Genomic DNA, 11,452 nt, shown 5'->3' with positions numbered 1-11,452 from the left:
TATATATCATATCATATATATCATATATATGATATATAAAACTTTATAATTTCCCTTCATTTCATGATAAATCCAGTTTTTTGGTTTTACGTTTCATCTTTGTCTCTGAGGGGATGCTGGTGTCCAGTAACATGTCCCTCATGTCTTCAGGCTGTTTTTATGATTTTATTCATTTCATCATCATCTTTACTAAATAAAACTCAGAGTTTGACATGTGCAGAGTGATAAGGATGGAGCGGCTGGAGTTGGTGTGGAGGTTCTGAGGGGATGGAGCTCCCTGCCTCCTCCTCCTCTTCCTCCTCCTCCTCCTGGACCAGCTGCTCAGCTCTGGGTGATGCTTAATAAGATTATCTGGATGTCTTAGCTTGCGTCAGTGCAAAGGGGTCAATCACAGGATTACACCTTGCTTAAGACTTATATCAGTTTATTATACTTTTTCTTCATTGCTCTGACTTTCCTGGCCTGCTCTCTGAGGGATGTTTAGTTAAACTGCAGCCTGTTTGCAGGACGGGGATGTCGGTGTTAGCCATGCTGCCGTGGGACTGAGTCGACTCTCACCCGCTGAATGAAGCATCTTCCAGGAGGAGACGAGGAGCAGAGGCAGCCAGAGAAGTGAAGGGGAGTCAGGCCAACATCTTGCCTCCTGTGCAGAGTCTGAGACTCTGGACAAATCATCCTCATGCCACTTGTAAACAACAAAGTTGGGGATGACTGCACAGCTGGTGGTGACAAGGCGCTGTTAGACGGGAAGCTTTGGGTGGATTCTCTGATAAAGGTAAGCTGCTGCAGCATTCTTTTCTCTTTATGTTGGAGGATATTTCTCTTTTCTTTCTACAGCAGGTCCTCCCCAACATCTTCATCATCTATTTTACTTACAAACAACATTAGTTTTTCCACCAATATTCTGAGTTTAAAATCTAAATATTTGATATAAAATAAAAAGTATTATCTGTATGAACATGTTTCCTTCTTCAGCAGACTGAACAAAGATTTTCCCTGCAGCTAAAAAGGCACTTTGAGAAGAATTTCTGCTCCAATGCATCTCTGTTAATGCTGCAGCCAGCACTTACTTTATTTATTTAACTCCATCGGACTGTTTATTATGTGAACATCCAGTCCACCACACCATCCTCAGCAGATTAAACCTTCTGATTTCTCAAGTAGCAGCTTTGCAGAATTTTGTTTTCAGCTACAAATAAATAAATAAAGCAGAACTTGTGATTATGAACTGAGTTTCCTTGGTTAGTAAATGAATATTTGATAAGAGAGAGATTTGGGGGTAAATTTTGCTGGAAACCCAATTTTGAATTGAATTTATTGCAGAAATAAAGCAGAGAATAAAATAAAGTTTTTCTGTTGGGGTTTCTTGTGTCGGCAGCATGAATGTGGGCCACTGCTGCTCTGAGTGCACAAGGTTGTTTTGGCTTATCTAGAAATAGATCAATGATAATGAGATTATATATAATATTTTTAATGAATGGAACCACACTGCTAATCCACCAGGGTTAAGCTAATAGCTGTTAATAAAACATGGTTAGAAGATGATTTACTGCAGAATACTTTTCATTTCAGGAGGTTTAGAATTCCTTCTTGTTCATAAATCCACGTCTTCTCATATTTACAGATGGCAAGCCAAATTTATTTCAGAATTCAGGTATAAAAATATAAATCAATTAAATTTCTGTGGTGGAAATCTGTTTAAAGACCCACTCCAGTGAAAATAATGTTTTTCGTGTTGTTTACATGTCCATGTGGCATTTATCTGACGATAGAGGACATATCTTGTGAAAATGTGATCAAAATGGCTCTTCTGAGTATTTCTGCATTTTAAATCATTGTGAACCAATGGCGAGCAGAAAAAGGCGAGCTCAAACAGACCCTCATTTACACATCATAAACCCACAGGGCGAGGCCACAAGCTCCTGCCCCGCCCACTCCACCCACTCTGACTCTGAGGACAAAAAGATGGCGGATCGACGCAAATGTTGCTAATCACGTTAGCTTTCATTATTTACCAAAAATCTTTGCTGTGAGAGAGCAGTGGATTAGGTTTCTCCATCATCACAATATAACAAATGTTGAATTGCAATCAACACTTGAAGGAAGCCTGGGTCAGCATAGCTCCTATGTTACATGCCTTTTTCTTTTTTCACCGCTAATGATCGGCTGGTGCACTAGCATGCAGAGCCAGCACATAGCAACGGGAGGGGGGGTTTAGAGCGCCAACAGGGGGAGGGCACTGAGCAGCGCTGACTCCACCCACAACTCAGAGGCAAATTGCTAATGAGCTACTGGTCCTCTGCAGAAGCAGAGTCCTGGAAAAGGGTGCAGGTTTTTTTTTAATTTTTGCCAAAAACTTGATAATCACAATTTAAAGGCCACTGAAAACATTTTAAATAGTTCCAAATAAGCATTGTAGGGGGTCTTTAAAACCTGATAGACAGAGACCGCTTGATCAAGATTAGAGATCTTATTGAACATCTGCTCGTCTTCTTCTGTAGTCTGGTTTTCTAACTCTTCTATCTCTGACTCTTCTTCTCTCTCAGGTGGTAGCATGTTACCGACATTTAGCCTCATGTGTTGGTGGGTGCACTGATAGTCTGCAGCTCCGCGATGAACTGCGACGGACCAGGGAAAAGGCCCAAAAGCTGGCCGAGGCCATCTGCCATCACCTCACCTCCCATCTCCGAGACAAGAGGCTCCCCGAGGAGCAGCGGAGGGAGATGGAGCTCCTCTGGGTGGCCTTCTCCTGCAGCTTAGAGCTGCTGCATGTCGACATGTGCAAAGTTTTTAACATCGGAGACATTTTCTCACTGGCCACCACAGCTTCCCTGGTGCAGACCGGTCTGCAAGGTAAACGCTGCAGCTAGACTAGTCTGAACCTGTCTGACCGGCCTGATCAGTCTGGACCGGTCTGACTAGTCTGGACCGGTCTGACCAGTCTGAGCCAGTCTGGACTGGTTTGACCAGTCTGGACCGGTCAGACCAGTCTGGATTTAGACAAAGAATAAGATTTCCAGCCTTTCCAAGTTTTAGTCTCTGAAAATGTTACTGAATGAAAAGTTACACCATGAAGTTCTTCAAATGATCGGCCCTGTTCTTCCTGTACTGACACCATAGCCCTGTTTCCACCAGGGAGTCCAGCTCAGTACAGCACGACTCAGGATGGGGTGCATAGATCAGTCTGAGTTGGCATGTTTCGGGACGGTAACAATTAACACGGTTTGCGACAGGACATATGGATCATATGAGTTATCACAGTTTGGAATGGGATGGTACAGGGTGGAACGGTTCGGGACGGGACGTAGGGAGTGTCTGAGTTGAAATGAGACATATGTATCCGAGCCGTCCTACTTTTTTGGGACCCTTTCGTTAAGGTCCCAGTCTTACCGTTGGATGTCCACCGTTCGTCTCTGTTTTTCTGGGTCGCCTTCTTATTCTTCCTTAGAATTCAAGGAAGGCGTTGTGCCGCTATGACATAGTGATGTCATAGCACCCACTTGCAGCTGACACATCTATGGCTATCTGGCTGATACCCTGCCTATCAGGTAAGGGTATGGTTGCTGTGGAAACACTACAGAGACCAGGTTTTACTGAACCGTGCTGTTCTGAGACGGATCTGTTGGTGGAAATGGGGTTCATGATGCTCTGGTTTGCAATTGTTTCTCAAACTTTTGTTCAGAAGTTTCTTTTTGCTGTTAAAAGGTGGTAAAAATTTTAATGTTGTTGTTTGATGCTGCAGGAGGAGGCAGTGAGGTTGCGGCAAGAGCGCTCAGTTTGCCAGACCTGAATCAGGACCAGACCACCACCCTCCACGATGACTTGGAGAATGAGGAGCGCATCATCATGGAGCAGGAGATCAATCACATTGACCACATGATCGATGACATGGAGATGAAGGTCAACGTGTTGCGCTGGATGGTGGAGCCTCACGGGCCTCAGTATGTGGACCCGACTGGCAGCACAGACAGCGCTTCGCTAGCCCTGCTCTCCATCAACGAGGAGCAGCCCGGCCCAGTCTACCAGCCTCTCGGCCGGCGGAGCGACATGTTCGTGCTCTTGTTGCTTTTTGCATTTATTTCCGTGGCAGTAATTTTATCTGTCTGTGTTTTCCTTCTGTCCTGAAGGAAACTGTCAAAGAACTCTCAGAAATGCTCCGTAACTCTGTAAACATGGCCACCTTCGCATGTACGCTAGTTCTTTCCTCACTCACATCACCTTCCTGCAAATGCTCTGAAAACAGCTGACAAAGCAAACCAGTTCAACCTGGATGCAAACCAGTTTGCCATTTTGTTGCATTGAATCAAACGGCCATATGCTTTTAAATATCTGATCAAGGAAATGTCAGTTAGAAATAATTTAAGTCAAATAAATCATTTTAGAAGGAATTATTATTATTATTATTATTATTATTATTATTATTATTATTATTTTCCCCTGCTAGCATTGGGAGAACCTAAAATAGATGGTGATGCTTGGTAGTTGATGTAATAACTTTTTGGATTTATAACGTATTTTGTAAATAATGTGCTTTGTAGAGAAATATTAACACTGTGCAATATAAAAATATCAACTTTGATATGAAATTGTTGTTTTTCATTATTCTTTTCTTGACCTTCAGAAAACACCATATAATTATAAATAAATATAATTATTAAGGCAGTAAAAATGAAAGCGATGACTGCATTAGTTATGTAATTAATTTACATTTAACAGTTAGAAACCTCAGACACTCGTCATGTCTCTGTTAGGACGGCAAGATAAACTATACAGTAAAAACAAGATTTTTTTAATATAAAGCTGTCTATTGATTAGCATTAAAAACATTCAATAAAACTATAAAAACATAATTTATAATCATAATTTTTTCCCTTAGTTGTCACATTAATCCCTTAATTGTGAGTTTTCAAAAGATTTTTTTGAATGAATAAATAAAATTAAATTATTTACAAGTACAGCTTTATGTACATATTTAATTGTGCTGGTTTACATATGTTCTTTTTCTTTATACTTTTTGAATAACATGTCTGTGAATTTCTTCTTAAGTAGCAAGTATCTTCTTCTTAACCTCCCCCCAGCCTATACACACACACATATATATATTCTGGTGTATATATAATGGTTGCAGAGGACTCTTGTGTTTCCCCAAAAGCTCAACACAATAATTAAAATATGGCACAATCAGTGAACTACATTTATCAGTGTTTTAAAAGCATTAACATCAGTTCCTCTTTAATGGCTTGGTGCACTCTTAGAAATAAAGGTTTCCAGAAGGGTTCTCCATGAAGGGGAGAGGTTCAACCCACAACTATTTGCATCTGAAAATCCCTTTTTCATTGAAAGGGTCTATCAAGGGTTCTTCAAGGGTTCTCTGTAAGAATAAGGGTTCCCATAGCAACCCCTTTAATGCAGAAAACCATTTTTGGGGGAGGGGGTGGTGAGGGGGCTGTTCTTCAAGGCCTGGTGAAAGTATGGGTGTTAGGAGATCATCACCCTCAAATATTTATGTTTTTAAAAGTATTTTTAATGCTTGTGTCTAGAATGCTTTCATCAATTCATTTTACTGACAAGAAATGAAGTTTCAGACAAATTTAACCTTTTTTGACTGCTCTGCTTTACATTTGAGTTCTTCGCTTTAATTCCTGTGCTGTTAACAATTAGGCAATGTTAGAAAGTTCTGCCCTGTTTGAATTTTAAAGTTGATACCATTAGTGAAACGGACAGCACAGGAAAAGAAGTCACCACCAGCCACATCTTTTATATGTTGTGACATGAGTAAAAAGGGGATGGTTACTGCTGTAACTTATTGATACCTTTTCAGTTCTGCAGATAGCAGTTCTGGACCCGTGATGTGTTGCAAAGATGCATCTAGAAATTGTTATCATTGGAAGGTGTGTAACGAAATGCAGTGGAAGAACGAAACAATATTCATAAATCTCATTTAAGAAAGTTAATTAAAACAACTAGAGTATGAAGACAATTAGATAAGTGAACTAATGGGTTTGAGTAAAGTCTAATGGCTGCCCATGTTGTTATAACTTGACATGTTTCAGCATTTATAAAAACTAGAATGGTTTAAGGCAACAAACTTCCATGCTAATTTCTAATAAACTCAACTAATCTGGGATTAGAGTGCTGACACTTTCCAGGAGGTCAGTCATGGCAAACACCATTTACCTGAATGTTGATTGGTGAATGTTATGATGTGTTCACACTGAAATATGTGGTCTGGCATGAGCTTCAAGGGGTGTTACCATGGTTTCTACAGCGGGGCTGCTGATTGGCTGTCATAAAAATGGTTCTAGAAATCAGACACATGACCAGCCATCTTGAACCATGTATGTGCCTTTTGTTTGCCTGAATTTGATCTTAATGGAGGTGAAATTTCCACCATGGATGTTTGCAGCTGATCACCTTGTTAGAGAACTGCATGCTGTGCAGTTAGTACTTTAACATTTAACAGTTGTACACTTGCATTCAAAATTAAAGAGAAACTCTAATTACGTTCACCTGTAAAGGTCATTGTACATTTTAACTCTGTTCTGACATCATTCAACAAGTGAAATATTCTTAACTTGTTGCGAATAGTGTATGTCTCACTATTTATTTCAATGGGATCTAAAATCCAATCCAATAAACCTTCAACATACAGGCACCAGTTCAATTAAATCAGGGTAAGACAGGTGTACCACTGAGCCCTCTCACATCCAAAGGAATATATTGAATGAATTGATCAATTTAACCAGTAGAGAGAACCATTCAGTTAGGTAAAAAAAAAGTCAAATAATCAAATGCGGGGTTCCTTTGCTACAAACAAAAACTATATTCATAGGTTTGTTTGTCTAATGTAAAATTAATTTTGTGTGGGATTAGGTTGAGGGACATCTATTTTGATATGATTTTTGGCATGCGGGGCCTGGGAGCTGGCTGCTCGGTTGGTTGCCCTGTGGGAGTGGAGTGTTGGTTTCCATATTGACAAAACAGGTGTCACATGTCGGTGGTGATTACTATTCTCTAATGTGATCACCTGTCTAGGAATTTGGATTAAGAGATGGGTTAAGTGTGACGACATCTGAAACCTCAGAGAATTCAGGTAAGTTTAATCTTATTTTGCCAAGCATGACTAGCTAAGGATTTCCATGGGGAAAGGTAGAATATCTTAATATTAACATCTGTTTCTTGTACGTATTTTTTTGGCAGATAAATTATCAACTTTAGACACAATACGATGGGTGCCACTTGCTTGAAAAAGAGGGTTTTGGTGACTTTGGAGGTGTCTTTTTGGGTGAGATGACATGAATTTGCAGTGTTCAACTATACCATCAAAGTGAACCCCATTTTGTTGTTGAACGCGTTGAAAATGGATGCCCAAATAAATATACCAAAATATCATCATTTCTAAAACATCTATGCCAGAAACAGCAGCACAATCCAACAGGAAAACACTGGAGTGGACGCCAACATAGACCTATCATATGCCATGTAACATTTCTGTTTGTGTTACAAACCTGGAATGTGTTACTGAAAAGATGTTCGAATTTACCAGCATAAAATAATGTTAAAACTTTGTGAGGTCCTCTCACTTCCATCTGATTATGTGCCAATGGAGGCTGGTGTAGCAGGAGTTAGAAGACGAGCTCCGTCAGTCTGTTCCACTATTACTATGTGCTTATTCTCAGAGTATTCTCTCTGGACCATCCATTACTGTTGGTAGACAGCTAGGTAATTCATCTGGTGTAGTAATTATGTCTTGTATGGATGCTACTGGCTGACTTTTTTGTCTTTCCTTTCCATGTCACCATTGTTGGAGATGATATTCATCCACCTGACAAGGACATCTTGGTGTGCCTGGCTTGTCTGTAACATTGGTTAATCTACTGGCCTATGCTCACTTTTATTACCCACAGGACCAACATAACCTCTCCTCAAAGAGTATGCCCTCCTTATCCGTCATTGTGTGAAGATTTTTTCATAAAAAATAAGATTTAAATGCAGTTGAATGCTTTTTCAATCTCAGCTATTTTGATAGACACAATATATAATGTGTATGTTATTCAATAGTTGTGCCTGAAATGTTGCATCAATTTTTTCTCTGCTCCGCTGGAACTGGAATAAGAAAAGGAATGGAGTTAGCAAACACCCGCGGAGAAACCGATATGGCAACAAATGATTTACAACGCAAAGTTAGAAGTAATGACGTGTCTATTTGGTTGGCAGAACTGGTTAGAAAAGGTGGTCATATTAATGAACTTCATGAAGTGCGACAGTGTCAATACAGTGTATGAAAAACAAGTTTAGTTAATGACATTTAGGAATGAGTGAAATACAACTTTATGTGTTTTGTTTGGGTTTATTCAACTTTGGTAGACATGGCTTGAACCGTGTACTGTTTCATTATTGTTTACTATTTTTTTCCTTTTTTCTTTATTGTAACTGACCTTTTTAAAAAAAAGCTAGAAACACTTCGCAGCTGGTCTAAAAAGGGAAGGGTGAAAACATTTCATCAAGTTCAATGTACTACCTAATAAATTTAAAAAAAAAATGGGAGAGGGAGTAATTTATCAGGATAGAGATGGGGCAAGATTTTTTTCTGTGGGAGTAGGATGGGACAGGAGTGAAAATGAACTCCCGTGTCACCCTCTATTTAGCTGCTCTCGTGTCTGTTCGGAACATGCGTGATTGTTTTTTAGCAGAGCAGCTTGCTAATCGTTTGCCTGCGTTGATTATTTGACTAAAACAACAGTTAAATTAATAAAATCCAGATTTTTCTTCAGAAATATGAGCTAATATGTGAACAAAATGAGCTAGCTTATATGAACAAAGTTTAGAAGAGACAACAAGCTGATGTTCCACAATTTTCCATCAGACGAACTAACTGACCCACCTCCCCTCTGAAAGAACTAGGTGACATATTGTCGACCCCTCTGTTCTCTCTAGTCTCAGCCTTTTTCTTTTCTTTTTAAACTTCCCAATTTTTGAGGCATCCTGCCATCTTACCATCCACTGTCTGTTGTGTTGGAGCAGGTGGACTGAACCATTTCAGGGAAATATAGAAGGGGTGTGTGTGTGTGTGTGTGTGGGGGGGGGGGTGTTCAGAAATGTTTCCGAAACAAAGAAACTTAGTGATACCAGTGCATTGTAACTAAAATGTTTGCGTGATTGTAAGTTTATCATTGAGTATTAGATAATTTTCTTAGTATTACACCTGCATTGAGGGCCCTTCTGGGCCCCTGTCAGTAATGGGCCCCTAGAATCCTTCTCCTTTACCCCCTTTTTCAGCGCCCCAGTTCAAATATCTACCAAAAGATCTAACCCAGGGGATTTTGAGAGACCAAAACACAATAAAATGGCCAAACTCAGATTGAGTAAATTTATAAAGAGTTTTTGTTTTTATCTTTTTGTTACTTGTTATATGACCTAAGAAAACCTTTCCAAGGTACTGAATGTCTATGTGAAAGTAGATTTAGTGACCTGATGGGCAGTGGAGAGACTCACTGTGAAGTATGGTTGGCACCATTAATATTGTTTTATTAATCATTCACTGAATTTTTTATTTTTCCTAACTTACTGTCAAAGATGGTGGCATAATGTGTATGTAAATTCTGTTATAAATAATAATAATAATAATAATAATAGAGAAGTAAAAAAAGTTAGCCCCCCCAATTTTTCAGTGAGGAAAGATATTCCACATAGAGGTGGAGTTTTTTTAGGTATGATTTTAGCTAATTTGTTTAAAAGGTGTTATTTAAGGTTGTAAAATTGAAAAAGTTTAGACCAATGTTCTGATAAGTGTTTATTATCACTGACTTTTATATACAGTTTTTCCACGGTTTTTCAAAATGAAGTTAAACAAAAGGTGATCAATACTTTTAAAGTGTCTGATCATTTATGTATAAAGATAAAGCAGCATAATTTTATCAGGATATCTCTTCAGCTTTTGACATCAAGACCCTCCCCTTTATAGTTAGGTCCCTTTGGAGCCATTGGTTGAAGCATTTTTTGTTGTTGTTGTTTTATCAATTATATGCTCAACATTTTGACATCTATTGATTTGATTTTTGGCAATTATTATACCCAGGATAGTAACATTATTTTTTTACTGGAATATTAAAGAATTATAAAATTATAATTAACAGAGTTAAAGGCTTTATGAAAATCAAGGAAAAGAATAAAACTATCATCAGGGACTAAGTAGGAGCAGTCCAGAATATCTAAAATGAGATGAATATTGATTGAAATTTGTCTTTTCTGCATGAAACCAGGTTGTTTTTCTCCAATTATTGTGTCAAGAATAGATTTGAGTCTTTTAGGGAATACTGAAGCAAAACTTTTGTAATTGTTATTCAGGACACAGATAGGGCGCCAGTTTTCAATAATTAATAAGTCTTTTTTAGGTTTGGGTATCAATGACAAGTCCTTGAGTCAGACTGGGAGGAAGCAAACCAAACTTTATAGATTTTTCAAAGACTTTTAGTAAAATAGGAGCAAATTGATCAGGAAATAATTTGTAAAACTGACCAGATATCCCGTCTGTGCCAGGAGGTTTATTGTTTTTAAGATAATTTACACTCCAAACTACTTAGTCTGCAATATTTTTGGAATCTGTTGTTATGTTATCATTAATTTTTAGTTTTTGGATTGTAATGTGTTTGCCACGACGTTTTTCAAGCTGGAAGAAATATGCTGAGTGGGTTCATCTTCCTGCAGCCATTTTAACCTGGATCTAATGAAAGCACCTTCTGCTTTATATTAGTAGATTTCGTCAAGGTTATTTTGTAGGGTTGCCAGATTTAAATTTTTTGTCTCTGTAAGATCTGCTAGGATTTTTTTAGATAGAGCCAAAATGTCATTAATGACTATATTTTCTTCTGCTGCTTTGATTTTAGCCATATGTGAACTATAGTTTCTAAAAGACCTCAAACTTAAATAACTCCCAGGTTTTTTTTAAAATAATCATTTTCCTTTTTAACTTTTTCCAAATATTCAGTAATCATATTAAAAATTTTGCATTTTACTGTCTTTTTGAGAATAGCATTGTTCAAGGTACAATATGAGTTTCTTTTTGGGAAGTTTTTTTCATCTGATAATTTAAGTGTGATGTGAATTGCTTTATGATCTGTATAAGGCGTAGGAAGGATATCGACAACTAGTTTATCTAGATTAATGTTATCAGACACAAGCCAGGAATCAATACAGGATTGTCTGGAGCCATTGTTATTTTTCCAGGCATAAACCTGGTCATTGGAAAATGTTTTCTGTAAGGAATTTTTTCTCTCCAGACATCAATGAAGTTATATCTCTACATAAACTGCACAAAGTCATCATCAGAAGACGACTGTGGCCAACGATCAAGCTGGTTATTAATAACTAAATTAAAATCACCTCCAATTACCAGAACAACAATGGAAAATCTGGAGAAACCCTGGTTAATGTGGTTTCCTAAAGAGAGTAA

General features: G+C 38.3%; 1 protein-coding gene across 1 annotated transcript; it reads left to right on the top strand.

Annotated features, from left to right (window-relative positions):
• Window positions 1-522: 522 nt before the first annotated feature.
• LOC121629060 (regulator of G protein signaling 9 binding protein) lies at window positions 523-4,282 on the top strand. The gene is made up of 3 exons (XM_041968569.1): window positions 523-775; window positions 2,547-2,853; window positions 3,743-4,282. The coding sequence occupies exons 1-3, from the start codon at window positions 680-682 to the stop codon at window positions 4,123-4,125; spliced, it is 786 nt and encodes a 261-aa protein (XP_041824503.1). The 5' UTR covers window positions 523-679; the 3' UTR covers window positions 4,126-4,282.
• The last annotated feature ends 7,170 nt before the right edge of the window (window positions 4,283-11,452 follow it).

The sequence above is a fragment of the Melanotaenia boesemani genome, chromosome 18, assembly GCF_017639745.1.
Source record: "Melanotaenia boesemani isolate fMelBoe1 chromosome 18, fMelBoe1.pri, whole genome shotgun sequence".
Classification (NCBI taxonomy): domain Eukaryota; kingdom Metazoa; phylum Chordata; class Actinopteri; order Atheriniformes; family Melanotaeniidae; genus Melanotaenia; species Melanotaenia boesemani.
Note: the sequence above shows the minus strand (reverse complement) of the source record. Positions and strands in the feature narration are given on the sequence as shown.

Bases quoted from the DNA above. Each gene is read 5' to 3' on its own strand.
- LOC121629060 (XM_041968569.1), top strand. From the start codon at position 680: ATGCCACTTGTAAACAACAAAGTTGGGGATGACTGCACAGCTGGTGGT. The intron at 776-2,546 runs GTAAGCTGCTGC...CTTCTCTCTCAG, and splicing joins GGGTGGATTCTCTGATAAAG to GTGGTAGCATGTTACCGACA. The intron at 2,854-3,742 runs GTAAACGCTGCA...TTGATGCTGCAG, and splicing joins GGTGCAGACCGGTCTGCAAG to GAGGAGGCAGTGAGGTTGCG.